Below are 16,168 nucleotides of genomic sequence, written 5' to 3'. Positions count from 1 at the left end.
TCTTGGAGAAAATCTTGTTGTTTTAATGTATCTTACACTTTCTATTGTCTCATTACATGGTCTTATTGACTGTTGATTGCAGTTGCTATCAATCTTTCAGTTCTACAGAATTGGATTATAAGTTAAGTGTTAATGTAATATAAGGGTATGTTGCCTTTTGAAACTATTACACATCTTAACAGCTAAAGAAACTGAACAACTTATTTATAAGTCAAGACATCATTACTATGAATACGGAGAAAAAGCTAATAAGCTTTTAGCTCAACAAATTCACAAACAAGAAGTTCGCAATGCAATACCAGTAATCACCAACACGAATGGAGAACAAATCATTGACCATAAAAATATAATGCACGCATTTAGAGATTATTATAAATCCTTATATTCTACTGAGTTCAAAGAAGACAACACACAATCTAATGCATTTCTGGATACATTACAGACACCACAAATAGATGCTTTAAGTGCTGAGGAACTGGATAAACCTCTGACGCTAACAGAATTACTAGATGCTATAAAGTCACTTCAAAGCGGGAAATCAGCAGGCCCTGATGGTTACCCCGCAGAATTTTATAAGATATTCTCCACTCAGCTAGCTCCCCTCTTATTGGCAACATTTACAGAAGCTAGAGACAACCAAATACTACCTCAAACATTTCGTCAAGCATTAATCGCCATCTTTCCTAAACAAAATAAGGACTTGTTACAATGTGCATCATACAGACCAATTTCACTCCTGAATAATGATAAGATACTCTCAAAAATTCTAGATAGAAGGATGGAGAAAGTGCTGCCCTCGGTAATATCACAGGATCAAACTGGATTTATTAAAGGCCGACACCTATCTTCCAATCTCCGACACTTGTTTAATGTTATATATTCACCAGCAAAATCAAACACCCCAGAGATATTACTATCATTAGACGCAGAAAAAGCATTTGATATGATTGAATGGAACTACTGTACTTTTTCACTGCATTGGAGAAATTTGGGTTTGGCCCGAATATTTGTGCATGGATCAAACTACTGTATACCAATCCAGAAGCTTCAGCTTGTATTAACAACATTTGTTCAGACTACTTTAAGCTAGAACGTGGTACCAGACAAGGATGTCCCTTGTCACCACTGCTGTTTGCAATCGCCATTGAACCACTGGCGGTTCACTGTTGAAATTCTTATCAGATAAAGGGGATTATCAGAGAAGGACTAGAACAGAAAGTTTCTCTATATGCAGATGATATGGTTTTATATATATCAGACCCAGAAAACACTGTGCCTGCAGTTTTAACAGCACTCACAGAATTTCAGAACATATCTGGTCTTAGAATTAATCTGAATAAATGTATACTCTTTCCAGTGAATTCACAAGCATATAATATTAGATTGGACACCCTACCTTTTACCATAGCAGATCAGTTTAAATACCTAGGGGTAAATATCACAAGTAAACATAAAGCTCTTTATCAACAAAATTTTGCCATCTGTATGGAAAAAATTAAGCAAGACTTGCATAGATGGTCAACCCTTCATCTCACTCTAGCCGGATGAATTAACGTTGTTAAGATGAATATCCTTCCTAAACTTGTTTTTTTATTTCAAAACATTCCAATATATATCAATAAATCGTTTTTTAAGCAATTAGATTCAACAATAACCTCATTCATTTGGAACTCAAAACACCCACGTATCTGAAGAGTGACCCTACAAAGACCTCAGGCAGAAGGTGGCATGGCTTTACCTAATTTTCAGTTTTATTACTGGGCAGCAAACATATAAGCCGTAAAAACCTGGACACAAAAAAATGAACATACACAGGCTTGGTTCGCAATAGAAGTAAAATACTGTAGTACTTCTTTATACTTACTGCTCTGCGCTCCAATAAATGCAAGTTATCGCAAATATACTAATAACCCAGTTGTGCTTTACTCACTCAAAATATGGAACCAACTTAGAAAGCATTTTAAGATGGAAAATCTTTTATCCGTGGCAACTCTGCAAGAGAACCACCTCTTTCAACCCTCGCAAACATATCCAGTTTTTAATACCTGGAAAAGTTTTGGGATTAAAATGCTCAGAGATCTTTATATAGACAACATATTTGCATCTTTTGAACAATTATGTTCCAAATTCAACCTCCCAGCTACACATTTCTTTCACTATCTTCAAATTAGAAATTTTGTTAAACAGAAACTGCCCGATTTTCCTCACCTCGTACCCTCCACCATGCTGGAAAAAATACTGCTCAATTTCAAGGAATTAAACACCATTTCCGCATTATATAAAAACTTATTAGAGTCCCTACCTTTCAAAGACCCAAGAGGACATTGGGAAGAAGATCTCTTAATCAATATATCAGAAAAGGAGTGGAAGGTAGCAAAGCAGAGATTTCACTCGAGCTCCATATGCGCAAAGCATAGAATTATTCAACTAAAAATTATATATCAAGCTCATCTGACTTGCTTAAAACTGTCCAAAATGTTTCCAGGGCAAGATCCAACCTGCGAACGCTGCAACCAAGCTCCTGCCTCACTGGGTCACATGTTTTGGGCCTGCACCAAACTAACATCATTTTGGACCAACATTTTTAAGTGCCTTTCAGACAGCCTTGGGGTCACAATCCCTCCTAACCCATTAACAGCTGTGTTTGGTGTTCTTCCAGACGGACTTGAAGTGGAGAAGGACAAGCAAATGGTGATTGCATTCACTACACTTTTGGCACGCAGACTTATTTTGTTAAATTGGAAGAATCCTAACTCTCCTCTGATAAGTCAGTGGGAAACTGATGTTTTATATTATTTGAAATTGGAAAAAATCAAATTCTCAGTTAGAGGATCCATACAGATTTTTTTCAAAACCTGGCAGGATCTAATCAATATTATTTTAGAATAAGAGAAATAACTATTACCACATTTATTTCCCTTCTCCATTTTTATTTACCTATATATATTTCTTCCTTTTTTTTTGTTTATTGTTGCCTTATTAAAAAGCCCTAAGCAATTCTCCTTTGGCTAAGCTCTCCTTCTCAGGGGTGGGGTTTGATTTGTGTTCAATTTTTTTTTTTGTTATAAATTGATCTATTTGTATGGAATGATTACAATAAAATTAATAAATAAAATTAAAAAAAACAAAACTATTACACAAAACAAGTTTTTAGATTTTCCATATTACTTAAAATTGCATAACATTTTAAAACTTGATTTAAATGTACCTCCTAAGCTGGAGCCTAATCTGGCAGCACTAGGCACAAGACAGGAAACAACCTGGATAAGGCAGCAGTCCATCTCAGTACCCACTCCTGAATGCAGCCATGGTCACACTCACTCAGCACCACTCTATATCAGCATGTGCTTATTTTTCCCCTTCTTTTTCCAAATTAGGCAATTTTCCATTATCCCATAATACAATACAGATTATTTTTGTATAGCCCAAAATCACACAGGAAGTGCCACAATGGGCTTTAACAGGCCCTACCTTTTGACAGCCCCCCAGCCTTGACTCTCTAAGAAGACAAGGAAAAACTCCCAAAAAAAATCCTAGTAGGGAAAAAATGGAAGAAACCTTGGGAAAGGTAGTTCAAAGAGAGACCCCTTTCCAGGTAGGTTGAGCGTGCAGTGGGTGTCAAAAGAAGGGGGTCAATACAATACAATACAATGCAATACACAGAACAGAACAAATCCTCAATAAAAAATTACAAATTTTTTTTAGAAGTACGGAGCAGAATTTAACAGTAGATGATATCACATAATAATAGAAAATGAAGTTTCAGAAAAGTATGAATAATTAAATCTTTGACAAAAGGATTAATGTCTATGTCTCGTGAATCTGAAAGAAACTGTGCTGGCAGCTTTCATTGTATCATTAATTAAGATTATACACAAATAAAATCTTGAAAGTTTTAAATAATCCCTGACCTACCAATGCACTGTCAGTTTGACTGGTGCATTATTCATGTAGATTAATTCAATGAAATAAATACATTAATCCTATAGATTCAACTGCTATAACAAAACAAATAAATTGTACATGGGCTCATTTACAAGAAAGTTACTCTTTCATTTATGGCCTAAAATGTTGAACCTGGTATCTCTGCATCCTCCATCCCAGAGCTCCAAGTAGGTGGAGTTAACTTACATGGCAGTACTTGCATTGTTTGAGTCAAATAACCCTTCCACAACCCTAATCTTAACCATAGTGCAACTGGGCAGAGCTCTCGAGGTCTGCAAGTAGACTCGATTGGCACCCACTGGAGTCAACTCCACCTACTTGGACTGTCCATTGGAGTCAACTCCTTAACAACTCTTTGAGTTTTATACAGTATGTTTGACTTACTCAATAAAACTGCAGTCACCAACCATGTCTGAAATTCATCATGATGAGGTTTGTTGGAATTGAGAATTAACTGATTAGTCATTAAATCTTCTGCTTTCAAAGGTATCTCCTGTTTTTAGTTAAAATGATTTTTTTTTTGTAATTTATTTAACCACTGGAACACATCTTAAGAGTTCAGATGACATGATTTCAGTTAAATACTCATAGTTTTGGAAAAATTGCATGTGCTCATATGAGGAGACCATAGCATTCTTTATATTTCCCAGCAACTCCTGAGCTGTATTGTTTTCAGAAAGATCAAGTTCTAGTTGTTTAACACACAGTGCTTTCTCCATAAAGTAAGACGTTGCATTCATTTTCATGACATTTTCTGACATAATATTTCAATAGATCAATATGCAATAAACTGAGTATTAGATTTTATAATCTTAAACTGAGGTATTTCATAAAATGTATGTCAGAATGTGTACTTGAAATTAACTTGAGAGTTGTTTTCTTTACAAACTGAAAAACAAAAGAATAATTTACATCCAACTGAAATTTAGTTGCCCAGAGTTTCTTGTGATGTCAACAGAAATTGCCAAGGACAGGACTGGTTAACTAGATTCTTCCTTAGAGACAGTAAATAAACTCATGGGTCGGTACTTATGTTTTCTTGTATTTGATTATGGTTAGGCTCTTGAAGAATTTTTTTTGAAGAAAATGAGAATTCATTACAGGGCCTTGCTTTTGCTTTCTAATAATAGACTGTAACTCATTATGGTTGGCAGTGGTGCTAGCTTTGAAGCTGAAAAGAAATACTGCAGTAGCTTACACCTAGAAATACAAATTTTGAAACTTGGTTCTGATGCAGTTTTTAGATTTGTGGATGTAAGTGTACATCCCTAAACTGGCAGTGTGTTATTCCGCAAGTGTGGTATTATGTAATGTTTAACTTTAAGAGTTAAGTGTAACAGTAAACATGAGAAATAAGTTTTATAATTAAAGTATTAATGTTTTTAGGGGCATAGTGGTAGAATGAACAAATATTCTGAGGAACAATGTGGGACACAGGAGAGTTGGACCTGAATGGACACAGGTTAATGTCTGAATCTGCAGTTCCTCTCATAATGCATAGATTTGCCTTTGCGACAACGCACCATTACTGAAGTATAGTAAACCTTTTGTATGTTCACTATAAGTGAATGAACAATCCAGTGCTTGGAGAATTCTGTTTCACAATGATAAAAAGAGGCAACATTAAAAGTAAAAAAAAAAAAAAAAATGCTACTTTGTGTGCTTGGTTGCCATAAGCCAGTTATGTGACACTTCTTGCTTAAGTCTCAGAGAGCCAGCAGGAGGTGAAGCCCTATTTTCACAGTCTGTACTCCTACTGAAAATCAAGATCAAGCAAGCTTTGGCCTGTCTTTTCCACAGGAGGTTTCCGGCCTCCCTTGGCCGCATTATTGTGTGACAGATGTATCACCCTTGTCAAGCACCACATTTAACTCTGTCCTTTGACTGTGTCATTCCTAGGTTAACACTTGTCCCAGAATTTCTGTAAAAATCTTGAACTGTATATGTAATTTTTTTCATATTTTGAGTGCTCTGAAATAAGATCTGATTTAAGACATAAACCCATATGTTTCATCCATGTAAACACTGCTTGTAAGTAAAACTCTGCAGAACCAGAAGTAGGGCCTTTTCATGGATCTCATAGCCTATATTATTAGTGCACTGTAGGTCAGCATCAGTGCTGACAGTAAAAATGGGGAAGCATGCAAATCACTAACTGCAAATTCTGTTTTTTTTTTTAATTAATATTTGTGCTATATTACAATATTTGTTATTATGATTGTCAGTCATCGGGGATATAAATTCAGAAGGATGGAAAAGCAAAAGAGACTGTGCAGGACGGCTGAGGTCTTTAATTATACTGTTTGTCTTTTTAAGGCAGTGTGTTTTCTGTAAGTCATGAAGAGGAGGCAGCATGGAGTTGACTTCACCATCCTTTTCAGGGACTTTATGGTCTTGAAATGAGCAGATGGACTCAACTGTGCATCTGTAGTAGTTACTAAGAACAGATGGACAAGTCTGTGCTTTTCATAGGCATCAGGAGATGTAGAGTTGCTTGTGACCCTTTTTCCCATTAGCCAGAATGTGTTGTGCCCACTTCAGTTTTTCTGAGATAGTCACACTAGGAAATTTAAAGCTGCTTATTTTCTCAACAGCATGCCCTCTGATGTGCATTGACATTGCGGTCTGCTGGCATTGCTATCAGAACATTTAAAGGATGGAGTTGAGGCTGTGTCCTTCCTACACAGTCATAGTTTAACAAGGAGTCATGAATGGGGCTCAAGCCGCATACTACCTTGCTGGAGTGCTTGCATTGAGGGTCTGCTTACAATCCGCACCCTCATAGGTTTTTTGGTTAGGAAGTCCAAAATCCAGCTGCAGAGGGTGGCACTGAATCCAAAAAAAGGAGTTTGTTTTTCAGCTTTTCTGGTACAATATTATTACATTTTGAGCTGTTGTCTGTAAACTGTTTTATTATCTAGGTATGCCAGGGTTATATGACGTGTAAAAAGTATGGCATGATCCACATAGGATGCCATATCTTTCGCACACCATTTGCAATAATATACCAACTGGAGGGGATCATGACTGTCTGGAACATTCTGTTTTATGTGTCCCAGTACTAGTTTCTCAAAACGATTAATCATGATTGGAGTAAGTACCACAAGTCTGTATTCATTCACACAGTCCAGTTTTGTTTTCTTAGGCACAGGGGTAATAGGTTGCTAGAGGTTTTTAAAAACACATCTAGAAATTCCATCCAGACCAGCTGCCTTTTGGTCATTAACTCATTTAAAAGTCATCCTTATGTTATGTACAGAGACAAAGGAGGGGATAAATCATGTGGTGCTGCACACAATCAAATTATGGCTCACTTTTTATCATTATCACAGTAGGCATAGAAGGCATTAAGATCATTGAGCAGAGAAAATGTAAATGAGATTGAATTAGCCTTTACTTTGCAGTCCGTATGCATCTATAATCTCTGCCAGAGTTACTACAACTGCTATACTTAGTCATTATTTGTATCACTGATTGCTTTGCTACCATTTACAAATGCTGAATTTTATAATTGTCTTTTTTAATTGAAGGTGCTGGGCTCTTCATTCTCTGTCTGAGGGCTGTGTTTGTCATGCAGCAATTTTTAAAATGTGCTTTCTTGGTGGTAAACAGAGTAACACGAGCATAATCACTGATTGGTCAGATGCTGTCTGTAGAACCAATGAATAGAATTGGAGTGAGTGGTGATTACATGTAATGAACAGTGGTACAGTTACCAAAACAGCAAAAATGTGCACAGCTTTATGCCTGCATTTTCTACTGTAGTGACAAATTGATGACTACTGAAAGCCCAAACCCCTTCTGAATGTGCAGATACATGGCTTGAGTGAGCATGTCTATGTGCCTGTTTCACCACACATTCCTTTCTGCACAAATTTGAAAGCTCCTGTGTGTATGTAGGAATTAAACCTAGTCAGAACCATGGAAACCAGCATTAGTGTTGGTCTGTAGTCTTTCATGAGGCTCTTCCTCACTTGCATTTTAAAGTTGATTTGGATAAAATCCTACTCAGAGAGTGATGCACTTGGGTTTACATCCATTATTCTGGAGGTGTGAGACAGCAGTACCAACCAAAAACGCAAAAGCTTACCATGTCACACATTCATAATGCAAGTTGTGTGCAATTGTGCAATTATTTTAAAAGTCGTGAATACTTCTACTCAATCTCCCAATTTTTGTAATGTGTCACCTGCTCATTCAAATGACATTTTTCATACTTTTCAGGTTTTTGGTCATCTTACCCACATGGTCAGATACTCGTATATTGCTGCATTTACTGTAGTACTTCATAATGCAAGCCATACCCTCAGATATGGGGCTAATGAAGTTTATCTAATCTAATCAAATCTAGATGCCTATGTGTGGTCGAATATTTTGGGCTTGTCTGCGAGCCCCTTCGCTGCACACAGGTAATTATATGGGGCATTTTGTTTAAGGATCAGCAGTCTATTAGATATTTAAATCCTGGAGTTTTGTGGTGCATTGATGATTAATTGCTGTTGCACCAGGTGTTGGGGGAGGCTCTGCATTCAAATATGGCAATAATTCCTCCTCAGTCTGTATATGGGGGTTGTTTCATTTTGACATACAGGGCTTTCCCAACCTATGAGAACTTATGCATTACCTTCTATTTGTTTTTGTTATCTCTTGTAACTAGGATATCTTAAAACACAACAGTTTTGACAGGACTACCCTTTTTTATTTTTAGTTTGCAGTGAGGTTTGTATTGGAATCTAAACCTTAGTGCAGTAAATTTTAAATACATGTGTATTTTTACCGCTTTGCCAGGGTCTGTGTGAACTGTTCACATTATCAGTGTGTCTTCAATCCAAAGTGTACGTTATGCCAAATGATAAGTCTATACTGGCATTTTTATAGTAAGGGCTGGGTCTCATCTTGCAATTGATGCTATTGATGTTGTAGACTATAAATACCACCTTGTCAGAACTGGATTACGTAACTTCAAATGTAGAATAAATTAATGCAAGGATGGATCTTTGGTACATTGTACTGAGTTTATTCTAGTTACTCTTACTCTTATAAAAGGAGCTAAACAAGTAGGAGTCCATCATGGAATAATATTTCATTGATGAGATAATGGCTACTGTTAATTAACAAATATTTGCTCTGTGAGACAAAAATATGAAAGTGGGGAGCTGCATTATAGGCAATTGTGGGGTCACTATGCTTATGGATGAACAGTACTCTTGTTTTTGCAAAAATTTATTTAATTCTGTCTGAAAAAGTGGATTGGACAAAAGGCACCTTTTCAAAAAAGTGAGTGAAAGTTTTTTTCATTTGCTAATGGACAAGGACAATCCTCACTGCGTTCACAGATGCGGTAGAGCTGTACAGCTCACAGTACTTTGTGATTCCTGCATATCATGCTCATGTACTGTAGCGGCCATTGGTACAATGCTGAAGGTTTCAAACATTAAGTTAATGTAGGAGAAATATTAATATTTTGGAAATTTACTTTCTTATTACTTGAAAAATATGCTAGGATTTTTTTTTTGTTACTGTTGACCTAATATGGGAAAATCCCAAAACTTCTTTCTACTATTTCCTTCCTTTCCTTTTTAGTATATTTTTTATTTATTTTCTATTGTGTTTGTCTCAACTGTTCGTAGAAGATATGCAAGTCCAATCTTCACTGTTTTACGTACACATTGCTAACTTTCTGGTGTAGTCCTTGAATTTATTCTATTAGTTATTATGTGTTTGCAGACTGGTGGCATACCCAGACTAGCTACCCTTCCAATCATATTTTTTTTTCCAAGCAAATGCAAATTTGATTTTGACAACTGTTTGATTTTGTAATCGTTCAACTTCTGTTTCCTATACAGAGAGAGTTAAATGTCTTATTTAGAAATTTTTTGCCGCCATTGTTAACTCACAGTTCACAGTAAAATGCTACGGTGTACAATTTCAGTCTAGAAACAAATCCAAGAGAATCTGTAGTGGCTCACCATAGCTTCCAGATTCAGAATGACAGGATGTTTTTAAAACAATTTTTGAAGGCATTTGGCTTTCACAAGGCTTGCACTTGCACAATATAGAAGTTTTTCCTCCGTGTTTCTTTACTCCATGTTGGAGAGTAATGTGTTGGGCTCGTGTTCATGGAAGAAGAATGGTAAAGATTCTCAGTTGTAAGTACTTAACATTAAAACCCATTTTTTACAAAATAAGCTGACCTGTTATGTAGTTTTGATTTTTTTATGTATAAAAGTTACTAAAACTGTGTTTCCAACCATTGCAGAACTAAGATGTCAAAGTGTTTACCTTTGTTGTCTTTTGTTTAGAAAGAGCCCATTCTCGCCAGTCCAGAAACCAGAAATATTTTGCCATGGACATTGATGAAGAAGGAAATATAAGTAAGAAGTATTTATTGCTGGCTTGTCCTTTATTAAAATGACACTTAACTTTGATTTTATTTTGATTTCATAAGTAGTAGTCAGCTTTACATTGTGCTGTAATGTATTTTAGTGCAAATATTACTCTTGTTACCTCTTTTATTTAATATTCTTTCCACGATAGTTGTGTACCATATATGGAATTTAGATTAGGGTATTACGGTTTATTTCTTCTTTCCTTCAAATGACCATCACCCTAATTCATTCTAGACTTTGCAATTTATTTCAAACTTTTAAGTATGCAGTATTTAGTGTTCTACTGAAAATACAAATGACTAACAGTGGTCTCCTCAGATGCTGTATTCTGAGTTAATGTTCTTTGGGTTCTTGCTTTTAATTGAAGACCCTTTTTAATTAGTCTTGATATTTCTGCAAATTATTCCACAAATTAAGCAAAATGTGAATTTTGTTCTTTTGTAAGACTAGGGGGCTTCGCTCGCCAACCCCCCTGGCCTGTGCTACGCACCAGCCACTTCACGTCTCTGCCACTCGTGTGTGTGGATTTCACTTTCACCAAACAAAAATCTTTTAATTCTCGTGGATACTCCTCTTCATTGAGAAGAAACACTGCTTTTCCCTCATGGCAACACGAATTAGACAATCTACAAGTCTCCAACTTAAAGTTTAAATCCGAATAATATATTTGATCTCTTCGCTGTTCTGTTATTTCACTGAGTAATAATTTCCATTTGTTTGTGCTAATGTGATCTTTACTATAATTTTTCTGAGATTTAGAATTTTAGTACTTTCATTATCTCTACCCTGCTCTGCATGTGTATTGTGCCAGCGTTTTTGAATTGTTTATGACGTTCTACTTTGTCATCTACTCTTTGTCTTTTATTTCCGGCCCCGGGCATGGTTAAATCTCTTGGCACAAAGTCTCGTCAAGCGGGACGTGAAAGCATCTCTCTGAAAAAGTCACCTCTCGTCCCAGGATTTTTTTAATATAATATTAGAGAGCTTTGCCCCCTCCCCGGGGCGCACAACGTGCCAGCCACTTTGCCTCTCTGCCTCTCGCGTTGTGAAGAGAGGGAATAAATGCACGCTAAGGAAATGCGATTGCGCCTCCGAAAACCTGGGAAACAAATACATTTTTTTTTACCTCCTCTGTGCTCGTTTTGCTCTTGGCTTGCTCCTGCTGCTGCTGCGCTGCATGATCTGCATGTCGCGCAGCGCTTCGAACATTTAAAAGCCTGTACAGCAGCTGTCCTTTTGTCTCACTGCCTTGTCTCGCAGGACGTTAAAGTGTCTCCGAGAAGGTCATGTCTCGACCCAAGATTTTTTTTATATAATAGAGAGATATTGTAAGACGGTGGGTTGGCACCCTGCCCAGGATTGGTTCCTGCCTTGTGCCCTGTGTTGGCTGGGATTGGCTCCAGCAGACCCCCGTGACCCTGTGTTCGGATTCAGCGGGTTGGAAAATGGATGGATGGATGGATATTGTAAGATATACTTAGTCTATTTCCTTTTGAATTTGTCTGAACAGACAAACTGTAGTTAAAATTAGTAGATTAGTATGGAATTTCTTTTTCAATACAAATTATACATGTGTTTGCTAGAAAATATTTAGATGCAAATTGGAATGTGTAATCCAAACCCTTTTATTTATTCTATTGGAATTTTAATAATAATAATTCATTACATTTATATAGCGCTTTTCTCAGTACTCATCTCTAGTCAGTTAATCTTACTTGTAGCCAGCAGCCTGTCATGGATTGTCGCCACATTCTCACAGCTTCCAGCCTTGCACTGAGTGCTGGTTTAGGCACTGTTCTTTGTGTACTTAAATAATACAGTAGTCCTAAAACAGAATGAATGTACAGAGGAGTGGGATACCTGATCATACATACTGCTAGTGAGTTTATTTTTACTACATGTGTGTTGTTTTGTAAGAGAGGATGAAAATACCATACATCTCTTAATAATTTGAGCAACTTTTGCAGAGACTGCTCTCCAAAATTCAGAATTCATTTTATCTTTGTGATTTGGTTGCAGTACAATAACTGCATCTATCTGTTTTAGAAATAGAAAAATTAATTAACAACAAATTCATATGAGAGCAGCATTGATCATTTGCAGCAACTGCATGAAATTAAGTGGAAATTAATGTAGAACTGCATGGGAATTAAGTAGAATTTATTCAATCTGCATGTTTGGTAGGATAATTTCTTAAAGGAGAGCAGTATCATAAAGGAAATTCATAGCCAGTAACGGATTTGAGTTTACAAAGGCAAACAAAATGTTTGTTTGTATTAAATAAATATTCCCAAGGTTACAACTTTTCTGTAAGCGTTTAAACTCAGGAAAAAATATATACTTATTAAACTGGATGTAGCTTTAATTTGGATTATGTAGTTTATTGAAATATAATTTATTAGCTTTACGTTTAATGTCTCAGGGTAATGACTTTTCTACTGTGTAACAATTTAATTTGATATTGGTGTCAATCAGTGGTGAAATTTTGATTTCTTTTTCATTATTTCTTACATTCTCAAACATATTCTTCTGTTTAAAACCATGAAGAAATAAAAAGGGGCAATGATAAAGCACATTAGATTTATTTTCTTAATCTTCACCAGTTTTATCCTAACATTTAATAGTGATGAAGATAAATGTGAATGTGGAAAGGCTTTCACCGAAATTAAATGTGTTCAATGATGACTTTAAATAGTGCTACTTGAGTACAGCATTGACAAAGGGGCTGCCATGTACTGAAAAAAAATGTGCATTACATCTCATAGTAAATATTCAAGCATCTGTAATTTTAAATGATAGAACACCTAATTTTCTCATTGTTGTACATCAGCATCAAATGATTCTGAATAGTAAGTAATTCAGAAGATGGTGGGTACAGATGAAGGAACAATAGTATATTTAATTTCAAAGTTTCAGACACTGATGTATTCTTTCTAGAAAATAATAAAAATCTAGTTAGCATGCACTAGTACTTTATATATTTGAATATATTTTATATACACTGTGGAATTTGGCCCGGACACAGACAGGCGGACACGTTCAAATCTCCCACAGCACGTTTATTATACATACTGCTATTTACAAATGTGCACCACAAACCCCAAAGTCCAGGCCAACTCTCAAAATGCCTTTTCCTTCAGGCCGCCTCCTTGCCTCCTCCAAGACCTTGTCTTTCCTTCTCTCCCGACTCCAGCCCCCGAACGGAGGGAGGCGGCCCCTTTTATAATCACCCGGATGTGCTCCAGGTTCCTCCCGACAATCTTCCACCAGCAATCCCCAGTGTGGCGCAAGTGCAGGCTGCGCACCCGGAAGCACTCCGGGTGTCCCCAATCCTCTTCCCCTCAGCACTTCTGGGTGTAGCGGAAGTGCTGAGGTCCAGGGCTCCAAAGGCATTGGGGCACCCCCTGGCGGTGACCACGGGCCCCTACAGGGTTGAGCTTCAAAGCTCTGTACCCGTGGTCTACCATAGCCACCAGGGTGGTTGAAACCACATGGTCTGGGGGAGGCGTAAAGCCCTCCTCCAGTCCTCCGGGGTGTCCCGGCCGGGTCGCCCCCCCATCCACCTGTGACACTGCCCCTCTGCAAGCAAAGACCCGTCGGGAGGAGCGGTTCATCCTGCGAGGGCAGCTCACCCCTGAAGTGAGTCCTACTCCTGAAGCTGCAGGGCCAGGTCTGCAAAACAAGAAGCAGAAACAGGGGTGGAGACACTGCCTGGACACCACCACCTGGCGTCTTGTCGTGCCTCACACAGGCAGCGCTCCCCCCTCCTACTGTCACCCCAGGGCCTACTCCTTCGGCACCCCCTCCGAGGCTTCCGTGCCCCTTTGGTTGGAACTACTCACACCCTCGTAGCCTCAGCCAACTTCGGGGCTTCCCTCTGCTTCCGCAGAGGGCGGCCATCCACCGAACGTGAGCTTCCTGCCTCACGTCCTCCCTTATCGGAGGAACCAGCTCTCTTCCCTCGATTCCTCTAGGACGCCACGACGGTTTGGGTCTGCCTATGGCAAAGTCACAGATCCTGTCCTGTTTGCGTCCCTGTAGACCGACACGATGCCGCTGCTGGCTCGGGGCGTAGGGCGCTAGGACCCGGGGCACATATCAGCCGGCGTCCTGCCTGCCCTCTCGTGTGCTCTCTCTCCCCCCTCACCACGCGTGCATCACCCACTGTCGGAGACCCCCATACTCGGTTCCGATCATTTACATCACGGGCCTTTTCAGTAGGATCTCCCTTATGCTTTATGGGGTCGGTTCTACAACACCGTCCCCGATGAACCGCTCCGGCCGAAGGATCCAGCATTGCGTCATTCTGTACATGCACGCAGTGCCTGCACTGACGCGACTGCCTTCACCTCCAGCTTCTGCAACTCCACACAGAGGGCACGTAGCACCTGTGTAATCAACTCTGCGGGCTGAAGGCAGACCTCCAGCTCACACAGAGCCGCAGGCAAGCACAGAAAGTCAACCGGTGATTGACTTACCTGGCTGTCAGTCACATACGCCAGTTGCTTCCTTTGGGACCTTTCCTCCAGCCCAATCGAGTCCTTCCCCGGCCGGAGATGGACATTCCTTGGTCTCACCTCCATCCAATCATCAGCGGGCACGCAAGACACGCCTTCCAATCCCATGCCTGTCTCGGGGAGAGACTTCCGGACCGCCGTGGCCATCTTGTCTTCCTTCTTCCTGGTGCAGCGGCGTGCTGGTGTTCTTTTGAGCTGCAGCGTCTCCTCCTTCACAGCGTCTCCTGCTGTCGCCGCGCCGCTGAGGCCCTGCAAACTGACACGTGCCTGCCACCGAAGCAGATCCCGGGCAGCCCCTGCCTGATAAACACAAAACACACGCGGCCCCCCAGGGCCGGTTGCTGGCAAGCAGGGAACTTACCTCCCGGGTCCCGTCTGTCCGAGGAGACGTCCTCGGCGTGGCCTCTCTTTGACACAATGCCGTCCTGGGCGCCTCCAGCAAAGGCACGCTCGCAGGAGCCCGCTGCACTCTTGCACCACCCATTATTGTTCTCCCACACCAGGGGAAAACGAGCCTTCTGCGGACCGGTGGCGGTCCGTGGGGTGGGTCTCTCTCGCGGGGCCGTGTGCACTCCATTCCTGTGGCACGTGTGTGGGCGCACATGCTGCGCCGGGCCGTCCACAAAATTATTTGTCTGGGGTCCCTGCCTTGGAACAGGCAGAGAGTCCCATCTGGGATGCCATTGTGGAACTTGGCCTGGACACAGACAGGCGGACACGTTCAAATCACCCACAACACGTTTATTATACATACTGCTATTTACAAATGTGCACCACAAACCCCAAAGTCCAGGCCAACTCTCAAAATGCCTTTTCCTTCAGGCCGCCTCCTTGCCTCCTCCAAGACCTTGTCCTTCCTTATCTCCCGACTCCAGCCCCCGAACGGAGAGATGTGCTCCAGGTGCCTCCCGACAATCTTCCGCCGGCACTCCCCAGTGTGGCGGAAGTGCTGGCTGCGCACCCGGAAGCACTCCAGGTGTCCCCAATCCTCTTCCCCCCAGCACTTCCGGGTGTGGCGGAAGTGCTGAGGTCAAGGGCTCTAAAGGCATTGGGGCGCCCCCTGGCGGTGACCACGGGCCCCTACAGGGTTGAGCTTCAAAGGTCCCCATAGCCACCAGGGCGGTCGCCCCCACGTGGTCTGGGGGAGGCGTAAGCCCTCCTCCAGTCCTCCGGGGTTTCCCGGCCAGGTCGCCCCCCCAGCCACCTGTGACAACACTTACAGTATAGGTGTTTTAGTAATATATGTATGTTACGTCATATTAAGCTGATCTACGTTTGTTATTCAATAATAGGTTTTAACATTGTTGCTGGTCTTAA

At 40.1% G+C, this 16,168-nt stretch overlaps 1 protein-coding gene across 6 annotated transcripts in view; it reads left to right on the top strand.

The window, feature by feature from the left end:
* Nucleotides 1–16,168, top strand: part of adarb1b (adenosine deaminase RNA specific B1b) — a 362,641-nt gene that overhangs the window by 293,589 nt on the left and 52,884 nt on the right. For all 6 annotated transcript variants that reach the window (XM_051931060.1, XM_028807309.2, XM_028807313.2 and 3 more), the window contains one exon: nt 10,248–10,319. In XM_051931060.1, the coding sequence (XP_051787020.1) occupies nt 10,248–10,319 (72 nt within the window). The remainder of the gene's footprint in view (nt 1–10,247; nt 10,320–16,168) is intronic.

The sequence above is a fragment of the Erpetoichthys calabaricus genome, chromosome 8 (genome assembly GCF_900747795.2).
Source record: "Erpetoichthys calabaricus chromosome 8, fErpCal1.3, whole genome shotgun sequence".
Taxonomy (NCBI): Eukaryota; Metazoa; Chordata; class Cladistia; order Polypteriformes; family Polypteridae; genus Erpetoichthys; species Erpetoichthys calabaricus.
Note: the sequence above shows the minus strand (reverse complement) of the source record. Positions and strands in the feature narration are given on the sequence as shown.